The sequence below is a fragment of the Onychostoma macrolepis genome, chromosome 03, assembly GCF_012432095.1.
Source record: "Onychostoma macrolepis isolate SWU-2019 chromosome 03, ASM1243209v1, whole genome shotgun sequence".
In the NCBI taxonomy this organism is placed as follows: domain Eukaryota; kingdom Metazoa; phylum Chordata; class Actinopteri; order Cypriniformes; family Cyprinidae; genus Onychostoma; species Onychostoma macrolepis.
Window position 1 is genome coordinate 2922336 of NC_081157.1, and position 24462 is coordinate 2946797.

Consider the following 24462-nt stretch of genomic DNA (forward strand, 5'->3'; position numbering starts at 1 on the left):
TTATTGATATAATTTCTTTACTGAAATTACTTTAGTTCTAGAAAACCAAACTATATTAAGATTAATATGGACATCATAGGCTATGGTGTTGTAGGATAGTTATTTACAGCGTTTTTGTATTATTGATGTTCTTGTCACATTGTGAGAAATAACAGTAGGCCTACTGTCTTTCAGTCTAACACTTGCGCTTTTATCATATATCCCGACTCAAATAATCAATTTCCAACCACTTGAGCAACATAAAATTGGTTCAACAGTCTTCAACGGCAATTCATTAAAATGTATTTTCTAGCAGCAATAAAGTGAGATGATCTGCTGATGATCCTGAATGTCTTGTTTAATGAGTGTTGATCGTCTGAGGCTCATCAGTATTAACAGCTGCTGAAAACACTCTTTATTTAATGTCAATAGTTCCTGTTCTCACCTCATTTATTATGCTGATGTCTTCAATGAAATGGGTTTTCAGGCAATTTACAGGAGATCTGGCGTCAATACTGAAGCTATTTGTTGGTTACAAATCTGTAGATGTTTCTGTGTTTGTTTTCAACTATTTTTCTTACCATTATTTATTTTGTGCTGTGAAAACAATCTGCAGTAAGCGATAGGCTATATTTTTTTATTTTGGCAGATTAGCTCTTCACATGCTGCAATTCACCTTCAATGAAGCTCCTCCCACAAGAATCACATCATCAGTGAAGCTCCGCCCACAGTAATTCAGCTATAAATGCTGGAAGACTCCCATCAGTTCACAAGTGAAGACGAGCATCAAAGCATCAGAAAGAGCTGAAATCTGCAAAGAAGATGAGAGATCCAGAACCCTGCAGAATCAAACACACTGAAGATACTGAAGAACAAACAGGTTGGTCTTTATTTTTCTTTCTTTATAATAGTGCTGATGGTTATAAAGCTTCAAGCTGATTTAGATTTGCTGTAACAGGAAAAATCTTTCGATCTCTGCAATTATATAGCTAAAGCATCAAATAATAAGGCAGGGCTCCGGACTGTGACCATTTTTTTTTCTGCCACAACGACATTTTTTCAGCACCTTACAAAACTCATAATAGCTGCCATTTCTGTTGCATATGAGAAACTTCAAACAGCAAACGCAACAAAAGTGTATGAAATGAGTGTACATTTCTTACACGTTCATACATTTGCACTTTGTTGTTTCTGACCAGAGAATTCGCCAATCGCCAGAAAGAGGTCTTCAGTCAGCGACGGAGTGAAGAAAACACCGGTGTTTCAGCGATGACTCATCTGAACGCCTCTGATTGGTCATTGCTTTCATAAGCTCAACATCATCGTGTGTGATTGGTTATAATGCACAGTGCAGTAAAAATGCATCTGTCTCTGGTTTGGCGCCAGCCAGCAAATGCAGATTTGAATTTAGCAGCTGATGATCAGAGCTGTTGAGAAACAAGAGTTGTGACATGCTTTGATCTCAATAGCTCCAAACAATATGCTTGAATGGGATTAATCGGGACAGACAGTTTCACTATATTTGCAGCAATTTCTAGTGATTATTAACACATCATGTGCATTGATTGTGTATTGATAACTACACTGACTGCGTTTTACAATCGCATTTTATTCTGGGGAGTGATGAAGCGACAGCATTAATATTTTTTCTAATATACTTATTATTTATATTACAATTAGCATAGTATTTAGGGTTAAAATAGAGAAAATGTTTTTAAATTTCAGTGCAAAGAGGCAAATTAGAGGGCATTTGGTGGCCAGAAAAATAATATTCCTATGTAATGCCATGGTTTAACCACTAGATGCCCGTATGGCTGTCTAATATAGCCTACATATATTTAGCTCTACTCTATAGTTGCTATAAAGAGTTTTACCAGTCATAATAGCTTATTTATTTTGTTTTGAATTATATATTTAGACATTTTCGATGTTTATAAATTAATGTTGAATTTAAAAAGATTAATTACTCATATCCCAGTATTATTTTATAACATTTATGTAAGAAGACAATATAATTGAATGTTAAAAAAGGCTAGCAAATAAGGAATTTAATCCCCCCAAAAAAGTAAACTAATGTTTAAAAAAAACACAAGGCAACCAACTGCATTCAGGGAACTCTTTCTTGTATTCTTTTAATGGGCAGTCTTCACTGAAACTCATTCAATTTCCTACAGGGAGAGAAAGATTGCAGAAAGACTAAAACTTAAACTAAACTAAAAACAACTAGCATCTGGTTATGATCTATTAAGGTGTTTCTCACATTATCTAACTGCAAATATAGCATAACTGCCAATTATCTAAATATAAACTAACTATAACACATCCTATAAGCCTCATTCAGACTGTCAGCTCAAATCCGATTTTGTGCACATCCAGATGGAATCTGATGTGAATAACTGACTGTCCACACAGCATATCGCAACTGTTCATATCTGATTTGTGTGTCCATGAGCGCTCTTTCGTTTTTACTGAATATGCATTGGTTTCTATGGTGATGCCGTTGCCTTGTTATGCCTATGCTAAAAACAACAGTAACAGCAATACATTTTGAAATACAGATGTTGTCTTGCCATCGCGGTTGCGCTGTATTATTATATTTAGTCTTGTGAGGCAGCGGCAGAAACGCAGGAAGCTTGAATGTGCGGCTTTATTTCTTGCTGCTGTCTCCGCTACTTTCCTTTTTTTTTTTTTGTCTCCGCTACTTTCAAAACGCAAAGAGGTACGTATACTAGCAGTATATTGTTTCGTTTTTTTTCCCGCTTGACTTTCACTTCGCAACGACACAAGCTTGTTTCTGCAAAGATGTTCAGCTTGTTTTCTTCAAAAACGTCTGACGTGTTTACGTTTTAAGTGGCGTGAGGATGTGAAAAAGCTACGCTAAATCCGATCTGACCGTTCAGACTGAAACAGATTTCCAGAAATGTGATTTGAATAGGATTCCAAACCATATACGAATGTAGCTCGAAACGGATTTGCACAAATCGGATTTCATGCAGTTCGTTGCCATTCAGACTATCTAAACATGATCAATTGAATTTGCAGAAAAATCTGATTTGGGCTGACAGTCTGAACGAGGCTTTAAAGTACAACTGCTGGCCAGATTTCCGAGAGGTAAACTAATGCTTTAAAATGCCAAAAACTGCTGTAATTTCCTCAACTTTTTGGCGAGTGTGTTTGAGAAGCACTAAAATGAATGGGCTTCATATTTCATTTTTACAGCATTGCACAGTATAACCAATCACACACAATTCTGTTGAGCTTATCAGTCCCTCCAGGATTTCGCGATTCTGCGATTGCTGAATTTATCACAAAATCAAGCAAACTCCGCAATTTTCGCAAGAGCTCGCAAATTTTCGTAATTGCCGCCAAGTTTTCGCAGATTTTGGGCTTAGACGCGTCCTGTGCTGTCATTGCAACGCACATTCAGTCAAAGAAAGGTTGTTTCTTAGTTCCAAAAATGGAACAGCCTTGTGTTCTCATCACGACCGATTTACAAGAGATACATTGGACAAACGTGTGCTTAAGAGGTGTTTGCAGCGCGGGGTTTAACAAACTCAAACACACTGGATAAAAGATATTTTGTCTAACTGATAGTCCTTGTCACTCTGTTGTGCATGATAGAAATGTTAAACGTCAAATGTGTCAAAAGCGGAACAAAATAGCGGGACTCGTTTGAACTGCGTGCCACACTCACCTTTTATCCGCTCGCCTCAAAAGCGTTTAATAAAGCGTTTATTACAGTAACCCGTTGCGATCACGCACTAAACAACGCTGTGAAATCCAGTAAAAAGCACTGGAGTTCAGCGCAGAGTTCTCCAGTACAAATCACATCTCTTTAATTTAAATTAGTTTAAAGCCAAATAAATTGGAGCTGTTATTCTCATCAACACTGATACAGAAACAGTGCAACAATGATCCAGTTAGAAGACGTTTCAATCCACAAATCACCCACATTTACCATAATTTTACTGTAGTAACACTAACGGGAACAATGGTACGGTGGCAGAAAAGAAGAATGTTCATATTGAGTATTATTATATTATTAATATACTAAATATGTTAAAGGAGTAATGGAATATAATTACATTATTTTGTTAATTATTGTCACGAATCTGGTTCGTGGCCTTCCGTCCGACTGCCACAAGAGGTCGCCTCTCCATCATATTGACTCTCACACCACACATCACACTGGACTGCATTTCCCATCATCCATTGCACTGATCACACAGCTGTCACCAATCACACACTCTGTGAAAACTATTACACCCACACTATAAAACACACTCAGATCCTGATCTAGTTGCTGAGTATTGTCTAGCGTTTATCGCTCTCCCAGTGATAGCTACTCTATGGAGCCCTTCCATGTTTCTGAGTCTAAGTTAAGTCTAGTTTATTGCCTGAGTCATTTGTATCTTTATCCTAGCCTGTGTATCTCGTTCATTGTCTGATCTCTGCCAGCCCTGAAGTTTAGCCTGCCTTGGATGTCTCTTTAGTCTTGTCGTTTTGTACTCTGTTTGCTCCTGCTTGGACTACTGCTCACGTTATCGGATTTCCCCTCTTGTCAAGCGCTCTAGATACTGTTTGCCGATCGAAGATCCACACTTGCCCTAGGATTACTCTTGTGTCTTTCCCGTGCCATACCCATTTGCTGTTGTTTGACCCTGCCTGTGATTTGACTATGTTTACTAATAAAAGCTTGCACTTGGATCCGCTCGCCTCACATCTTGTCGACTGTTACAATTATACAGTTGATGTGGATTTGTAATTGAATGTCTTTAGGCTACTGTTTTTCAATGCAAACACCATAGAAACCATATAGTTTAGCACTGCGCGTATAGCACTGTAATTTTGCTTATGTATAAAATATGAGGCTGTTACAGTTTTCACAATGGTACTGTCTGCAATGTACATCTGCAACCCAACTCAAGCTCCTGTTCTAATGTGCATTTCTAAGAGACAAAATTTGTAATATTACATGTTCAGTGCTACCAAATCAGGTGCTGGTGCCACTGCTCTCGAATGATAGGTGTCATTTGTTAACATTAGTTAATGTATTAACTAACATGAACAAACAACGAACAATGCATTTATTACACTGTTTATTAAAAACAATAGTAATATGATTAAATTATCTTTAAGTTCGATACCCCCAGAGATACCAAACCTGCTTCTGGTACCACCATCTGTTGAACTTAGTGGCTCTGGTACCACTGCTAACAAATGTTAGTCTGGAGCCCTGTAAGGCACACTTTCTATGAACTGGGTACTTTTTTCAATAATATTATGTTAGATAATTGTGTAGTGGATCAAACATTTTTAATAGTTCTTCCTATAGATGTTTCTATAGGAAGAACTATTAAATATGTTGGATTTTGCCTATAAATGTTTTAAAAATAATAATTTGAAGATCAATGTACCTCATTCATGACAAAAATTCGGAGACAAATAATTGATAAAAATGTATCAAAATGACCAAAATTGTACAATTTATGTACTTTACACTGTAATTTTATGTCCACATTTCTCTGCTTTTTACGAGTTCCTGAAAATGATTTTTTTTACTTTAATTTCAGAGCCGATTGAAGAAAACAAGGAGAATGAAGAATTGAGTGAAGTTGAGGAGAAAAATCATGTCAAAACTGGAGAAAAACTCAAGAGTTGCTCTCAAACCAAACAGAAGGATTTAAAGAAAAAAAGAACCAAGAAATCATTCACCTGCACTCAGTGTGGAAAGAGTTTGACATGCAAAAAAAGTCTTGATGTTCACATGAGAATTCATTCTGGAGAGAAACCGTACACTTGTGATCAGTGTGGGAAGAGTTTCTCACAATCATCAAACCTTAAGGATCACATGAACATCCACACTAGAGAGAAACTGTACACATGTGATCAATGCAGCAAAACATTTTTGAGAGCTTCAGAACTGAAGATACACCTGAGAGTTCATACAAAGGAGAAGCCGTATTCATGTTATTTGTGTGGAAAGAGTTTTTCACATGTACAAAATTTGAAAGAACATCAGAAAACACATACCGGTGTGAGAGAGTACATGTGCTTTGAGTGTGAGAAGATGTTTACTTCAGCGAGCGGTTTAAAACAGCACCAAAGGATCCACACTGGAGAAAAACCTTATAAGTGTTCACACTGCGACAAGAGATTCAGTCGGTTAGGAAATCTGAAAACGCATGAGAAGATCCACACTGGAGAGAAACCTTATAAGTGTTCACACAGTGACAAGAGGTTCAGTGTGCCGTCAAGTCTGAAAACACATGAGACGATCCACACTGGAGAGAAACCTTATAAGTGTTCACACTGTGACAAGAGGTTCAGTGTGCCATCAAGTCTGAAAACACATGAGAGAATTCACACTGGAGAGAAACCTTATAAGTGTTCACACTGTGACAAGAGATTCAGTGATTCATCAAATCTGAAAACACATGAGAAGATCCACACTGGAGAGAAACCTTATAAGTGTTCACACTGTGACAAGAGGTTCAGTGTGCCATCAAGTCTGAAAACACATGAGAGGATTCACACTGGAGAGAAACCTTATAAGTGTTCACACTGTGACAAGAGGTTCAGTGATTCATCAAATCTGAAAACACACGAGAGGATTCACACTGGAGAGAAACCGTATCACTGCACTGCATGCGGGAAGAGTTTCAATCATTCATCTGGTCTACACATTCATACAAAAAACAATCACAGTAAGTAGATCATCTTCAGATCCAGCACTTTCAGGTCTGATAAGCGTCCTCACCAAAAGTGACACAATAATGCATCAAGCAATAAAATATCATCTGGATAAATCTGTTCTAACCAGACATTACAAGTGACATGACAAAGAAACATTATCTAAAGTTTTCACAGTTGAATCTGCTGGTTTTGAAGATGAAGATGAAGATGGACTTTATTCACTGAGATTCAGATCAACTCAAAGATGGAGTTCCTCCCCGAAGTAAAAATGTTTTATTCTTGTATATAATTTTGCTTCGTGATATATGACACTATGATATAATTTATATAATTTTCTATTATGTTCAGTTGTCTTATAATGCAGATGTGATGCAATCTGGGAAAACCCATCAGATGTCGCGCTGGGACGATTTCAGGAAATTCGATAAATAGGTTGAAAGTCATTTTGTTGTCAAAATTAGGTTTTCATTAAAATAAAACACTTACTAAAAAAGATGAAATATTTTGATTTACCTCCATGCCATGTACTCATTAATCAACATCAAAGAAACTGTGAACATGCAAATGTGATATTTAATTATTGAAATATTTATTTTAAAATCTCAGGAGTACTTAAAGTATATTTGGTGATTAAAGTTTAGATGACAAAAAGTTTTGGAATGCCTGCATTACATGTAAATAAGAAATAATGTGAATATATGCATTTTAATGAATTTGAAAGACAAAAACCTTCCAAAGACATAAATCCAGTGGTCAAATGCTGTATCGCCACCTGACTAATGACTGTGTGAATGTCCACAAAACTGGACTTTCTGAATATATATAACTGTAGGCCATTTTAGAAAGGAGAATTTAAAAGATGAAAAGAGAAATTAGGGAGAATCAATGAATTATGAATAATTTATTGCTATTGTGTGAATAATATGTAATCCTCATGTAATCCATAAAAAAGTAACTGTAGTCTGATTACGAGTATTTTAAAATGCAACTTACTCTAATTACAAGTACTTCATTTTTGGAATCTGATTACGTAATCCAGATTACATGTAATCAGTTACTACCCAGCTCTGTATGTATGTATGTATACATGTATATATACACATTAAATTTTTCACTCGGTGTTATATTGCAGCCATTTGCTAAAATCATTTAAGTTCATTTTTTTTCCTCAATGTACACACAGCACCCCATATTAACAGAAAAACACAGAATTGTTGACATTTTTGCAGATTTATTAAAAAAGAAAAACTGAAATATCACATGGTCCTAAGTATTCAGATCTAATACAGCCATGAGTGTTTTTGGGAAAGATGCAACAAGTTTTTCACACCTGGATTTGGGGATCCTCTGCCATTCCTCCTTGCAGATCCTCTCCAGTTCTGTCAGGTTGGATGGTAAACGTTGGTGGACAGCCATTTTTAGGTCTCTCCAGAAATGCTCAATTGGGTTTAAGTCAGGGCTCTGGCTGGGCCATTCATGAACAGTCACAGAGTTGTTGTGAAGCCACTCCTTCGTTATTTTAGCTGTGTGCTTAGGGTCATTAAGCCCTTTCACATATACAGACGTTTGCGGAAAATTACCTGTAAATTGCCGTAAAGAGATCATGTGTGAACAGAACCTTTTCAAAAACAATGGTAAATTCGTTCCGGCAATTTACCGGTATGAGAAGTTGTAACATTACCAGTAAATTGGCGGAATAGGAGCACGTACGAGTTCAGAACGCGGTGACGTAAGATGTCTACTCCGTCTTACTAATGTTACAACTTCTCATACCGGTAAATTGCCGGAACGAATTTACCATTGTTTTTGAAAAGGTTCTGTTCACACATGATCTCTTTGCAGCAATGACCTGTATATGAATATGGTATTTTGTTTCATATATCTGACTGTAGTTATCAGAACTTAGGATATTGTAATCTGTGACTTAAACCATTTAGTAGGTAAAAGTATAGGTATTCAATATATAACTATCTCATGTTTGGTATTAAATTTCACGTTATGATGAGTCCAGTACATTGAAATAGATGAATGTTGACTTTTATCTTCATAAGGTATGATTATAACACTTTGTAGAAATCTGCTAGGATATTGTGGTTTAAGGTGACATATTTATGAGCAGATAATGTATGCACGAAATATTAGTCCTGTTGGGCGGGGCTCCAGCCTACAGAGACAATGTGATTGGGTCAGACAGTGACTAGGATGGACTTAATTCTGTCTGATAAAACAGACACCCCAACTTTGAACAGTGCTCAGAACAAAGAACGGGGTGAAACAACTGGTGAAAATTGCAAGAGACTTGGCTGAAAGTCTGGGCGTTGCCCCCCTGATCGTGCTGCAAACATCTGGCTGATCATCAAAAGACTTCAACATCCTGGCCACGTCTGACCACCAAAGGAAACTTGCAAAACTGCTGCGTAAGACCTTCAAACTCGCTATTCGCGCGCTGCCAGGAAGCCATCAAATCCAAAGGAGGAATCCCGAGTGACGTCACGCGACAACAACACGTCAGCAGAGAAAGTCCTGGGTTTCCCTTCAGCAACCCTTCAAGAAGTACAGCCTTCAATTCAACTTCAAACTCACAGCAAGTAAAACAGACAAATCTCTTATTCACTGAAGCTGGTTGAATTGAATGAATCGTTAAAAGATAACAATAACTGAGTCTTCCGTTTGTGACGTCCCCATAAGGTCGTCCTTAATTCTCAAGAAAAGAGAATAGTTACCTTCCTTCAAACTGCTTTGATCTTGCCATAATATGTGTATGTGTGTGTGTATGTGTTTTGGTTATTTGTATTGTGCCTTAGAATAGTAAATAAACGCTCGATTCATTTTTAATGAATAGTCTGGTGCCTTGATTTTCAAATCGTTAAACTATTTGCCATAGATCGTGTTACCTGTTGCTCAGGCAAATTTCCCAATCAATCCTGTATTCTTATCAACAATAAGAAGCATTGCTGAATTATACGTATTAATACTCGCGGGACGAGTTGTTAATAAGGTATAAATTATACAATTTTGATTAATATCAATTAATCAGATCAAAACCGAATTTCTACGATTTGGTTCCCTAAAGCTAAAATTTATAAATGAAGGATAAAACCTTTCATAACGTTACAATCATTAACAAACATTATATAATGTTTAACTAATCATTGCTTAATATATATTCACATATCTAGAAATATGAGATAATGTGTTTGTTAATGTTAACAAATGAACTTATTAAAGTTATTGAACTTATTAAACATTTCCAAATGATTAACAGATCATTATTTAATGTAATGTGAAATGCTTACGAATGTCATTAAACTTTCGATTCATATGATCATGCATTTTTTTTCTTTTTCTTTTTTAATCTTCAAAAGATTTGGACAGGTGGTTTACAATGATTAAAAGCGTCATATATAAATCATTAACAAACATTATATAATGATTAATGGATAATTAGTTATTGTTTACAAATGTCATTAAACTTTCAATGCTTTTAAAAACCTACAAATTATTTTAACAGAAATTACACAATGATTACAAGTTTATTTGGTACAGTTTTTCTTGATTGCTTAAACACATTTCTTGAAATTATGCCTCTTTTGCGAATCCATAACTTCTAACTCAATTCCCCACACTTCCTATATTCAGGTCAGAATGAAGCTCTCCTCTCAAAACAACTCAATCTTGCTGAAAAACCAAACTTTGCTCTCAGACATGACACACAAACACTCAAAAACACACACACTACAACACAGTCTTACACACTGATGAGATAAACTCAAAACAATACTACGAAAAAACAGTAATAAGTGTGGTACTCCCCAAATGTTTTATTCCTCAATTTAACGTACTGTAGAGTACAGTACAATACAGCAAACAACAACAAAAATAATTATTCTGCCCCAGCATTCCGTCTTTGGTCTGGAACAGGCCAAAGAACCTCTTCAACATGATGGTAATATATGTGAACGGACAATGTTTAATCTTTCTCTGAGTTCCATGAGATATACCCATTTATTTGTCAGCCAAATAATATTTTGAATTATCCGAGTATTGTTTATTTACATATTACAGACTTTGTGACAGTATAAAGTGGATTTCAATTCACCAAACTTACCCTTTAATGGTTGTCTGTTTAACTGCACATGACTTTGAACACATAACTTGTATTATCTTAGAGTTATTGACATATAGATATTAATTTGTTGCCAGAAGATGCTCCCCACTGAGTCACAGTCACCTCAGGCTGTTGATGGGATTATTTTTTTTAACTTTGAAATTTTCTAAAGCTGCTTTGATTGTGAAAAGCAGTGTACCCTTACAACCATGTTTTTACTATGGTAAAACTAGCAATCATAACTGTAGTAATCAGAGGTTTTTAGTTTTTCTCAAACTAAGGTTTTGATATCATGGTTCTACAATAGTAATATTTTAGTAATGCTGGAGTAAAACTGTGGTAACCATAGTTTTTGAAACCATGGTGAAGTTTGTAGTTACTAGGTTTACTACTATGCTGTAGTAAGACCATGGTTATGGCAGTTACTGTGAATTTACTACAACAATCATAGTTAAACCATGGTTAATTTTGTGGTTGACTTTTGTACGGACATATGTGAATTGAATGCTTCTATTTGAAAGTCACATTGGATAAAACCATCTGATAAATATACTGTAAATGCATTTGTATGTTTAATCTGTTCACTGAAAATAAATTTGCAATTATCATTGTACATTGTTTTTGATCCATTAGTGACTACTTTTACATGGACATCAGTAATCTAATTATTTACCTTATTCTGAATAAGACAATATTATGATTATGGTATTTATATGGGTTGCTTTTAGAATAATCCTTTCATGTTCCCGTTTTACATGTTAGAGTTCATAGATCGACTAATGGAATGCGTCATTACGTCACCACACGACGCCATCCGAAGTCCAACCCAGAATTTCACATATAAACATATAGTTCGTCTTTGTGATGATGCCATATATAGTTTTGGGTGTTTCATTTTTAATTTTATGAAAGCTTCAAGTGCAGTTAATTATTTGTATGTGCAAACATATGACGGCAGTGTTGAAGCTCTTTTATTTGCCGTCAAATGGTTGATCGCTGCCGTGTGTGTCCTGTCGCAAAATGCGGCGAAAAGTCCTACACGACGGTGATAGTGTGATTAAGGTGTTTACATGTCTGTACTGCACCTCGATAATGCGACTAAAATAGGAATACTCCACATGTCTTAATTCAATTTCTGTTTAGTTCGATTATGACTTTTGCCGGATTAAGGTCATAAAAAATCTCTGTTTACATAGTAGACTCTTAATCAGAGTATTGTATTAATCATATTAAAAATCGAAGTATTGATGTCCATGTAAACGTAGTGATTGTGTGCAAGGATATTTTGGTTAGCGTAATTGAACTGATTATGAACCACGGACCACCCGTGGACCGCCAGTAAACAGTAATTATAAACCAGCGGCTCGTCAGCGGACCGCTGTCGGAAAAGCGGTGGCTGCCACTGGTGGTTCACTGGAATAAAGATGAGCAAAACGCCGGTGAACCGCAGGTGGCGTCCGCCAGTGGGCCGCCGACTCTGCCACCAGAGGGCCGCCAGTGGCCCACTGGTCTTATGTTAGCTGGGCTGTTACCGTTACTGACAATAAAATGTGGTATTACTATATTATATTATTAGAATTAAATTTTTCAGTTCATCTGAATGGATGCGCAATGCAGCTGTATTTGACGTACCATAAACTCTAGTGTGAAGGCGCACGACTCGCCGTCACTTTCTCTCACATACACGCACGCAAAGAAAGATACAGAGCAAGAGAGTCTTTCATAACATGCAGAATTGACGCGCTACTTGTAAACGATATTCTTTGTTGTATTTTCCTGTCAAAATAACGGAGTTCCTTTGGAATTCTTCAGCTTTTAAGATCTGCCGGTTTCTCTGGTAGTGGGCGGAACTAATGCGCAAATGACAATCTCATTGGCTGGCACTCACCTATTGTTGTGACGAGTCAGAAGCGTTTGGATCCATTTGCAGCTTTTATTAGAGTAATCAGACAATACAGGGTCAAATACCGGCAAGGCAGAGCAGCAGGGGCTAGACAGAGACTGAGTAAAGTACCAGGTGGAAGATCAGAGCAGGCGGTAAGCAAACACAGTCCAGGTGAAACAATCCAAGGTCGGGGCAGGCAGAGAACAATCAGAAAACAGGATACAATCCAAGGTAAAAAAACCCACAGAAATCAAACACAGCTCAGAAATAACAGCAAGGGCAAATCAAGACTTCGCAGAGAGTCTGTGAGTGAGTGGCTTATATGTGTGAGTGTAAATGAGGTGCAGGTGTGGATAATCAATCACTCCCAGGTATGAGGATGATGGGAAATGGAGTCCAAATGGAATGCTTAATATTCGGGAGATGGCTCCCTCTGGTGGTGCGAGGGAGGCGGTAAGGGAGCCTCCTCTGTAACAGAGCCCTCCCCCTGCGAGCGGCTCCTGACGTGAGGAAGCAAACGACGCCGGGGTCGGGGGGACTGAATCCCTCCCAATCGACCAGATACTGGAGGGTACCGCCCCGGCATCTGGAGTCTAGCAACACGCCTCCTCGCCGTCAACCAGGAAAGGCAGGGGGTCTGTGGTCTGGCCTCCTCCTCGGTCTCCCCTCTCGGATCACCAGCGGGTTTCAGAAGTGATACATGGAATGTGGGAGAAATACGATAATTAGAAGGCAGTTCCAAACGAAATGATACTGTGGATATTTGTCTAGAAATTTTGAAAGGACCAACATACCTGGGACTGAGTTTTTTACATGGAAGTCGAAGGCGTAGATCTTTAGTTGAGAGCCAGACCCACTGGCCTGGGGTGTATTCGGGATTAGGGCGTTGGTTGGCCTGTTGTTCTTGACGTCTTACGGCATGAAGTAGATGAGTATGAGCCCGGTCCCAGACCTCCTCACTGTGTTGCAACCAATTGGTGACTGAGGGTAGTTCGGTGGGTTCGCCAGACTAGGGAAACAGAGGAGGCTGGAAGCCCAGAATGCACTTGAAAGGGGTCATACCTGTGGCGGGTTTCATCAATGAATTTTGAGCATATTCCGCCCATAGTAAGTACCTGCTCCAGTCTGATTGTTGTTGTTGACAGTATGATCTGAGGAATCGTATCACCTCCTGATTCAGGTGCTCAGTTTTCCCGTTCGATTCGGGATGATAGCCGGATGTGAGGCTGATGTTAACGTTGAGATTCTTGAAAAAGGCGGACCATATCCTAGAAGTGAACTGGGGACCGCGATCAGAGACTATGTCTTCGGGTAATCCGTAGAAACGGAACACATGATTGCAGTGTAATTCCGCGGTTTCGAACGATGTGGGAAGTTTAGGCAGTTGAATCAGATGGCAGGCCTTGGAGAAGCGGTCGACGATGGTAAGTATAGTGGTGTTACCCTGGGAATTGGGTAGGTTGGTGATGAAATCGATGGCAATGTGCGACCACGGTCGATGTGGTGTGGGCAGTGAATTGAGTAAACCAGCTGGAAGTTGTCGAGGGGACTTGGATGTGTTGCATGTAATGCAGTTCTGGATATATTTGGTTGTGTCAGTCAGCAACGTGGACCACCAAAATCGGTTCCTGAGAAGTTCACGATTGCCCACGTCGTAATTTCGTTCCGCAGCTGTTAGTTTTCGGGAGAAAAAGGCACACGGATACATCTTCGCTGGTGACCCATGACGTTGAGACAGCATTGCCCCTACTCCCGTGTTCGAAGCGTCAACTTCCACAGTGAACTCACGTTCAGGGTCGGGTGTCGAAGGATGGGTGCTGACGTGAACCGAGTCTTGAGTTCCTCGAATGCTTGACGTGACTCTGGTGACCAAGTCAATCTAGAAGCGTGACGTTTAGTCATGGTTGTCAGAGGGGCGGCAATCACACTGAAGTTTCTGATAAATCGCCTGTAGAAATTTGCAAATCCTAGAAAGCGTTGCAGCTCTTTCACTGTTTGGGGCTGTGGCCATTCCAGGACTGCTTTGACCTTTTTCTCGTCCATTGCTACCCCCTCCTGGCTGATAACATAACCGAGGAACGAGGTGCTGGTCTGATGGAATTCACATTTTTCAGCTTTGACGTAGAGGTGGTATTGCATGAGGTGTTTCAGCACTGATCTGACGTGGCGAATGTGTTCCTCCAGAGTGTTTGAATAGATCAAGATGTCGTCTATGTATACGATCACCCATCTGTCGATTTCGATGTCGTTCATGAATGACTGGAAGACTGACGGACTGTTGGCAAGGCCGAAGGGCATGACCAAGTATTCATAGTGCCCACTAGTGGTCGAGAAGGCCGTTTTCCATTCATCACCTTCACGGATACGAATCAGGTTGTAGGCATTGCGGAGATCTAACTCGGTGTAATACTTGGCCAGTAGTAGATAGGGCATGGCTTGTGACAAAAATATTTATTGCTTTGACCTTTTGACCTTTCTCCCTCCCCCACACGGCCCACCCACATAGCGACCACCCAGGTCGTGTTGACCCCTTGACCCCGTTAATGCGTTCCAGATGTGAGGATTGGAATGCGTGAAATTCCTATATCATCCGGGGATGAGATATGTTGTTTGTACAAGTGTAAAACCATAAATAAGCTGTCAAGTATTGTTTTGAAGATTTTATGCTGATCCGGTGGGGGTTTGCCCATCTGTGGACCACGTGGCAGCGGTATCTGGTTGCATTCCGAGGCCTGGTGTTGTGGACTCTTTCTCTCTCTATGGGAGATGTATGTAAAAGGATGAACAGATAAAATTTTAACAGGTCAGTTTTAAGACAGACATATATTCTGATGACTGTATAAAATGTAATTAAATAACACTCATAATAATGAATTGGGAATGAATTAAAACCCTCTTACATTTTTCTTCAAGAGAAAAAATATTTCCTCCTCTCGCGAGCATCACCATTCTTCAAATGAGAGGTTTACCAAAAAATTGTGTTTAGTTTAAGTTGGAAAAGTCCTCTCTCTCTATTCTCTGGGTCCTTGAGAAAAAGATATTGAATTTAAGGGTAAAAGCAGAATAAATAAACAATTTTATCAGGGCAGTTTTAAGACACAAGCCCACGCTCACACATATATTCTGTTGGTTGTATAAAATGTAATTAAATAAAATAGTAAATTCAATATTATTACTCAATTTAAGCTTGTAGAATTTAAAGTTTGAACTTATAAGTATATTTTACTTGGAATTGTTTGTTATTTTTAAGTAAATATAAAAATCATGATCCCGTTGTTCCCATCATGCATTTGGGCATGAATAATTAATAAGGTTTTATTTTTTTGCTGTTTTCAAGATGTATTTACACTGTTTTATGGTTGCCTTTGTTGTTAGGTGAAGTAACTTTTGTGACATCTGGAGTTCATTTTTTACTCAAAATGACCCATTCATACTCAAACACTATTGTCACCGTCATTGTGTATCATGTGCCAAGTATTGAGGTCTCTGTGTTCATTCAGTTAATAACTATATTGAATCAGCATATTACCTTGAAATAAATAACAAGTAGTCTACTTGCTTACATACATGCTTGTAACTTAACCACATGCTTTATAGGCTTTTTTTTTTCAGTGCTATGTTGTTTGAGTAAAGTTTACAAACTGTGACCGAGTGAAATGTATTTGAGCATTGTTGGATAAATTTAAAATAATTAAGTAGAAATGACTCATCAAACTCTACCTGGCCACGTTAAATTTACTTATTTCCTTTACTAATTTTAGATAACTTAGTTAAGTCGATTTTACTTAATTCCTTATTTAAATTTTACTTAAAAAATATTTGTGCAAAAACTTGCAAAAGAAAAATGAAGTAAATTTAACTTATTTTTTCAGCGCAGTAAACTTTCTTCATTTTCTTATATTTTCATGAACATCATTTAGTATAATTTAATTAAAAAATAATAATAATAAAAAAAAAAGCTAATTTATTAAAATGTTTTAATTTAATTTATAAAAGTGCTTATGGGTACAATCATTTGGAGTATTACTACACTCCATAGACAAAATGATTTTTTACTGTACACCTACCAAAATTCTGCATACAACCATTTTTAATAAAATATATTTTAAGCGATCTGAATTATGAAGACTCAAGAAGTTTCATCATAAACCACATTGTCATATCAGTGTAATACCTATGTCATTATACAATTTTGTATCATGATAAGTCATATAAACAAGCACGCACTTAAACATTTCAAGCTAAAGAAACTTATCTCTATTTTAAAGAATATGGCAATAAATAATTCTATATGTCAGAGTAACAAACATGTCACTGAAACAAATCATTTATCATACATTTTAAAGTATTCAACAATTAATTACGTTCACTGAACTTATAAAAAACATAATTATCTTCTTTTAAAGAAGGTGGTAAAAAAATTAAATGTGATTATAAATAACACACTGTATAAAAATAACCATTTAGTTTTACATTATTCTGGGGCGATGATGACCATTGTCCGAATGAGAGGTTGAAGTCGGAAAAGCTCCTCTGTCCCCTTTCTCACCCTCACCCTCTTTGTTTCTCTCTCTCTCTCTCTCTCTCTCTCTCTCACACACACACACACACACACACACGAGCGTGCTCACTTAGGTTTTATGTTTGCTGAGGATTTTTTACTGTACAAACTGTGCCCATCACACATACATTTCTCCATACATACATTTTTAATCAAATATTGTTTTTAATCAATCTGAATTATGAGGACTCGAGAAATCTTATCATAAACCACATTGTTATATCAGAGTAATACCCACATCATTATTTAAATTTGTGTACTGATAAATCATATAAACAAGCACGCGCATACATAAACATTTCAAGCTAAAGAGACTTATCTCTATTTTAAAGAATATGGTAATAAAATATATAGGACAGCATAGTAACATGTTACTGAAGCAAACCATTTATAATACATTTAAACATGTATTCAACATTTATTTATTGAGCTTATAAAACACATCATTCTCTTCTTTTAGAGAAGATGGTAGCAAATAAATGTGATTATAAATAACACACTGTATAAAAATAACCATTTAGTTTTACATTATTCTGGGGCGATGATGACCATTGTCCGAATGAGAGGTTGAAGTCGGAAAAGCTCCTCTGTCCCCTTTCTCACCCTCACCCTCTTTGTTTCTCTCTCTCTCTCACACACACACACACGAGCGTGCTCACTTAGGTTTTATGTTTGCTGAGGATTTTTACTGTACAAACTGTGCCCATCACACATACATTTCTCCATACATACATTTTTAATCAAATATTGTTTTTAATCAATCTGAATTATGAGGACTCGAGAAATCTTATCATAAACCACATTGTTATATCAGAGTAATACCGACATCATTATTTAAATTTGTGTACTGATAAATCATATAAACAAGCACGCACTTAAACATTTCAAGCTAAAGAAACTTATCTCTATTTTAAAGAATATGGCAATAAATAATTCTATATGTCAGAGTAACAAACATGTTGCTGAAACAAATCATTTATCATACATTTTAAAGTATTCAACAATTAATTAAGTTCACTGAATTTATAAAAAACATAATTCTCTTCTTTTAAAGAAGGTGGTAAAAAAAATTAAATGTGATTATAAATAACACACTGTATAAAAATAACCATTTCATTTTACATTATTCTGGGGCGATGATGACCATTGTCCGAATGAGAGGGTGAAGTCGGAAAAGCTCCTCTGTCCCCTTTCTCACCCTCACCCTCTTTGTTTCTCTCTCTCTCTCACACACACACACACGAGCGTGCTCACTTAGGTTTTATGTTTGCTGGGGATTTTTTACTGTACAAACTGTACACATGCCCATCACACATACATTTCTCCATACATACATTTTTAATAAAATATTGTTTTTAATCAATCTGAATTATGAAGACTCAAGAAGTTTCATCATAAACCACATTGTTATATCAGAGTAATACCCACATCATTATTTAAATTTGTGTACTGATAAATCATATAAACAAGCACGCATACATAAACATTTCAAGCTAAAGAAACTTATCTCTATTTTAAAGAATATGGCAATAAATAATTCTATATGTCAGAGTAACAAACATGTCACTGAAACAAATCATTTATCATACATTTTAAAGTATTCAACAATTAATTACGTTCACTGAACTTATAAAAACATAATTATCTTCTTTTAAAGAAGGTGGTAAAAATTAAATGTGATTATAAATAACACACTGTATAAAAATAACCATTTAGTTTTACATTATTCTGGGGCGATGATGACCATTGTCCGAATGAGAGGTTGAAGTCGGAAAAGCTCCTCTGTCCCCTTTCTCACCCTCACCCTCTTTGTTTCTCTCTCTCTCTCACACACACACACGAGCGTGCTCACTTAGGTTTTATGTTTGCTGAGGATTTTTACTGTACAAACTGTGCCCATCACACATACATTTCTCCATACATACATTTTTAATCAAATATTGTTTTTAATCAATCTGAATTATGAAGACTCAAGAAGTTTCATCATAAACCACATTGTTATATCAGAGTAATACCCACATCATTATTTAAATTTGTGTACTGATAAATCATATAAACAAGCACGCACTTAAACATTTCAAGCTAAAGAGACTTATCTCTATTTTAAAGAATATGGCAATAAATAATTCTATATGTCAGAGTAACAAACATGTCACTGAAACAAATCATTTATCATACATTTTAAAGTATTCAACAATTAATTACGTTCACTGAACTTATAAAAACATAATTATCTTCTTTTAAAGAAGGTGGTAAAAATTAAATGTGATTATAAATAACACACTGTATAAAAATAACCATTTAGTTTTACATTATTCTGGGGCGATGATGACCATTGTCCGAATGAGAGGTTGAAGTCGGAAAAGCTCCTCTGTCCCCTTTCTCACCCTCACCCTCTTTGTTTCTCTCTCTCTCTCACACACACACACACACACACACACACACACACACACACACACGAGCGTGCTCACTTAGGTTTTATGTTTGCTGAGGATTTTTACTGTACAAACTGTGCCCATCACACATACATTTCTCCATACATACATTTTTAATCAAATATTGTTTTTAATCAATCTGAATTATGAAGACTCAAGAAGTTTCATCATAAACCACATTGTTATATCAGAGTAATACCCACATCATTATTTAAATTTGTGTACTGATAAATCATATAAACAAGCACGCACTTAAACATTTCAAGCTAAAGAGACTTATCTCTATTTTAAAGAATATGGCAATAAATAATTCTATATGTCAGAGTAACAAACATGTCACTGAAACAAATCATTTATCATACATTTTAAAGTATTCAACAATTAATTACGTTCACTGAACTTATAAAAACATAATTATCTTCTTTTAAAGAAGGTGGTAAAAATTAAATGTGATTATAAATAACACACTGTATAAAAATAACCATTTAGTTTTACATTATTCTGGGGCGATGATGACCATTGTCCGAATGAGAGGTTGAAGTCGGAAAAGCTCCTCTGTCCCCTTTCTCACCCTCACCCTCTTTGTTTCTCTCTCTCTCTCACACACACACACACACACACACACACACACACACACACACACACACACACACACACACACACACACACACACACACACACACACACACACGAGCGTGCTCACTTAGGTTTTATGTTTGCTGAGGATTTTTACTGTACAAACTGTGCCCATCACACATACATTTCTCCATACATACATTTTTAATCAAATATTGTTTTTAATCAATCTGAATTATGAGGACTCGAGAAATCTTATCATAAACCACATTGTCATATCAGTGTAATACCTATGTCATTATACAATTTTGTATCATGATAAGTCATATAAACAAGCACGCACTTAAACATTTCAAGCTAAAGAAACTTATCTCTATTTTAAAGAATATGGTAATAAAATATATAGGACAGCATAGTAACATGTTACTGAAGCAAACCATTTATAATACATTTAAACATGTATTCAACATTTATTTATTGAGCTTATAAAAAAAAAAAAAAAAAAAAAAAAAAAAAAAAAAAAAAAAAAAAAAAAAAAAAAAAAAAAAAAAAAAAAAAAAAAAAAAAAAAAAAAAAAAAAAAAAAAAAAAAAAAAAAAAAAAAAAAAAAAAAAAAAAAAAAAAAAAAAAAAAAAAAAAAAAAAAAAAAAAAAAAAAAAAAAAAAAAAAAAAAAAAAAAAAAAAAAAAAAAAAAAAAAAAAAAAAAAAAAAAAAAAAAAAAAAAAAAAAAAAAAAAAAAAAAAAAAAAAAAAAAAAAAAAAAAAAAAAAAAAAAAAAAAAAAAAAAAAAAAAAAAAAAAAAAAAAAAAAAAAAAAAAAAAAAAAAAAAAAAAAAAAAAAAAAAAAAAAAAAAAAAAAAAAAAAAAAAAAAAAAAAAAAAAAAAAAAAAAAAAAAAAAAAAAAAAAAAAAAAAAAAAAAAAAAAAAAAAAAAAAAAAAAAAAAAAAAAAAAAAAAAAAAAAAAAAAAAAAAAGCTAATTTATTAAAATGTTTTAATTTAATTTATAAAAGTGCTTATGGGTACAATCATTTGGAGTATTACTACACTCCATAGACAAAATGATTTTTACTGTACACCTACCAAAATTCTGCATACAACCATTTTTAATAAAATATATTTTAAGCGATCTGAATTATGAAGACTCAAGAAGTTTCATCATAAACCACATTGTCATATCAGTGTAATACCTATGTCATTATACAATTTTGTATCATGATAAGTCATATAAACAAGCACGCACTTAAACATTTCAAGCTAAAGAGACTTATCTCTATTTTAAAGAATATGGTAATAAAATATATTTTAAGCGATCTGAATTATGAAGACTCAAGAAGTTTCATCATAAACCACATTGTCATATCAGTGTAATACCTATGTCATTATACAATTTTGTATCATGATAAGTCATATAAACAAGCACGCACTTAAACATTTCAAGCTAAAGAGACTTATCTCTATTTTAAAGAATATGGTAATAAAATATATTTTAAGCGATCTGAATTATGAAGACTCAAGAAGTTTCATCATAAACCACATTGTCATATCAGTGTAATACCTATGTCATTATACAATTTTGTATCATGATAAGTCATATAAACAAGCACGCACTTAAACATTTCAAGCTAAAGAAACTTATCTCTATTTTAAAGAATATGGTAATAAAATATATAGGACAGCATAGTAACATGTTACTGAAGCAAACCATTTATAATACATTTAAACATGTATTCAACATTTATTTATTGAGCTTATAAAACACATCATTCTCTTCTTTTAGAGAAGATGGTAGCAAATAAAACTGATTATATATAACATGCTGTATAAAATAAACATCTACTATAGTTTTAGTTGACAATATAAAAATGCCTTACATTTTTCAGAGTGATTAGAGGTAGGCTGGATCTTTATGCAATGATGTCTATTCCATGAATGAAATGTTTCCAACAAAATAGATAAATATAAAAATATAACAAAAAACGTTGAAGTTATAAACTTTATTAAATATAAACAAAACTCACAGATCCTCCCAGGGCTAAACATCGTAGTGAAATGGATTGAATGCTTCAGAGACCGGGAGGAGTGTCTATGGACCATAACAGCTCATGTGTCAAGTTAGTCTGCTACCCCTTTTCAGAGTGAACAAGACATCTTAAAAATGTATTATTATTATTATTAAAGTATAATCTTAAGAGTGTAAATAAGATCTTTCAAACTTAAAGACTGTTTAGACGGAATCTTAAAGGTTTTTAAATAAAATATTTTACTTATCTGTTTACAAATTGAACCTTAATTATGATTTTTATTCAACAGTACCTGTTCAAATTTTGGTTTATCATTTAAAATTGTACTTTATTTATTTTATTTCAAAGCATTTTCCCACTTAAAAGGCTAAATAAAATTTTCCCTATCTTAGACTATTACTAGGGTGAACCTGTGATCTAGTTCGGCGCTTATATAGTTGTACATGTTCATACTTTTTTTTTTTTTAACCGACCTTTATTAGCGTGATAAATATCATAGGCCTGTACTATCACTATACTATTGGTTATCTACAAAATGTGATGTATCCGTTTTGAAGAGAGATTTTATGTCTTTTGCAGGCACCAACCCTTTCTCCCATAAAGCTCATTTAAAATGTTTGTTTAAGTCAACTACAGACCACGACACGCATTCTTTGGAGTTGTAAACTACTCTTGAACGATTCCGCACATGTGAGGAACACCTTATGTGGAGCAATGGGCCAAGAACAAGCTAAATGAATGTCAGACGGTATGAAAATACCTACATTGTTAAAACCTATCTACAATATGGATTAAACATATGCTTTGTTGTTAAGACTGCTTATTACAGTTTTTCTCAAATGCTAAAACACAAAAGCCAATCCTCTAAACCAAATGACCAGTTGTCTAAACACATTTACTAAATCTAGCCATCATTTTCCAATATCATAAACACATTTCACATGAAGACACAATTCACAAAACACAATCCTCCGTTCTCATAAATCTTAACACATTTTTCCTTGCTAAAACACAAGTTGCAAAAGAACTCTGCTCATATTCTCAAATGAAAGCTCATGTGATGCAAAATGCTTGCCACAGTCAGCAATATTTGAACACAATGAACACACCTGGCGTCATTCATTACACACAACGACTCAAAATTGAAGACACTTGTTGCTAATGCTGTGACCACATGTATAAAAGCAAGTTCAGAGTGCACAGTTTGCTGAAGATTCCAAACAAACACAATGGATGAAGGCAGAGTCAGGGGAAGAGGAATTCGAGTCAGAGGAGGGAGAAGAGCTGGCCATGGAAGAAGAGGAGCAGGCCAACAAGGGAGAGGAGAAGGTCCAGGAGGGAGAGCAAGACAACCTCGCACCATCATTACCGACGAGATGCGAGCAACAGTCATTGACCATGTCATTGTCCATGGCATGACAATGGCTGAAGCAGGACTAAGAGTCCGTCCAAACCTGAGTAGGTTCACCGTGGCCACCATTATCAGGGCATTCAGACAACACAACAGGTATTGTACGCTATTGCTTTCTTTGTCACAATACAATTTTACAAGCCTGTGAAAGTAGTCTATTGGTTTCAAATCAGTTGTTACTGTATTGTAAAACATGTCAATTGACAACACATGTTTCTTTCTTTAGAGTTGAAAGAATGCCACATAGAGGTGGGAGGGTTGCCATATTTACAGCGGCACAAGAAACCCTCATTGTGGATATGGTTCGTGAGAACAACCTCATCAGACTCCGGGAGATCAGAGACAAAGTCATTGCCGATAATGTCAACTTTGAGAGCATTCATGTCAGCTTGGGCACAATAGACCGAGTTCTCCGGCGCCAAAAGATGCGGATGAAACAGGTCTATAGGGTTCCATTTGAGCGCAACTCTGCGCGACACAAAGACCTACGTTACGAGTATGTGCAAGTAAGTATACATCCATGTTTACAGTACAGTTAGTGGACATACTGTTTTGCTCAGTGGCCTACATTACTTCTGGACAATACTGTGCTACCTGATTGACTGTTGTTCTGAACACCTGTGCACTTTCACATTTTCACAGAGGATATTACAGTTGGACGCGATGGCCAAACCTCATGAGTACCTCTTCCTGGATGAGGCTGGCTTCAACCTGCAGAAACGAAGGCAAAGAGGCCGTAACATCATTGGCCAAAGAGCCATCACTGAGGTTCCAGGCCAACGGGGGGGGTAA

At 35.7% G+C, this 24462-nt stretch overlaps 2 protein-coding genes across 3 annotated transcripts; both read left to right on the forward strand.

Moving 5' to 3' along the window:
* Window positions 1-443: 443 nt before the first annotated feature.
* Window positions 444-8141, forward strand: LOC131536774 (zinc finger protein 501-like). Of its 2 annotated transcripts, none has more exons than XM_058769891.1 (4): window positions 444-859; window positions 5553-6686; window positions 6850-6937; window positions 7024-8141. In XM_058769891.1, the coding sequence occupies exons 1-4, from the start codon at window positions 802-804 to the stop codon at window positions 7043-7045; spliced, it is 1302 nt and encodes a 433-aa protein (XP_058625874.1). In that variant the 5' UTR covers window positions 444-801; the 3' UTR covers window positions 7046-8141. The 2 variants fall into 2 exon arrangements, with proteins under 2 accessions (XP_058625874.1, XP_058625873.1); XM_058769890.1 differs by having other exon boundaries at window positions 6841-6937; window positions 7024-8140.
* A 14763-nt stretch (window positions 8142-22904) lies between these two features.
* Window positions 22905-24462, forward strand: LOC131537792 (uncharacterized). The gene is made up of 3 exons (XM_058771440.1): window positions 22905-23766; window positions 23897-24176; window positions 24313-24462. The coding sequence occupies exons 1-3, from the start codon at window positions 23489-23491 to the stop codon at window positions 24460-24462; spliced, it is 708 nt and encodes a 235-aa protein (XP_058627423.1). The 5' UTR covers window positions 22905-23488.

Coding starts and splice junctions, on each gene's coding strand:
- LOC131536774 (XM_058769890.1), top strand. CDS start 802: ATGAGAGATCCAGAACCCTGCAGAATCAAACACACTGAAGATACTGAA. Junction 860..5,552: donor AGATACTGAAGAACAAACAG/GTTGGTCTTTAT, acceptor CTTTAATTTCAG/AGCCGATTGAAGAAAACAAG. Junction 6,938..7,023: donor AGATGGAGTTCCTCCCCGAA/GTAAAAATGTTT, acceptor TATTATGTTCAG/TTGTCTTATAATGCAGATGT.
- LOC131537792 (XM_058771440.1), top strand. CDS start 23,489: ATGGATGAAGGCAGAGTCAGGGGAAGAGGAATTCGAGTCAGAGGAGGG. Junction 23,767..23,896: donor GCATTCAGACAACACAACAG/GTATTGTACGCT, acceptor TTCTTTCTTTAG/AGTTGAAAGAATGCCACATA. Junction 24,177..24,312: donor TACGTTACGAGTATGTGCAA/GTAAGTATACAT, acceptor ACATTTTCACAG/AGGATATTACAGTTGGACGC.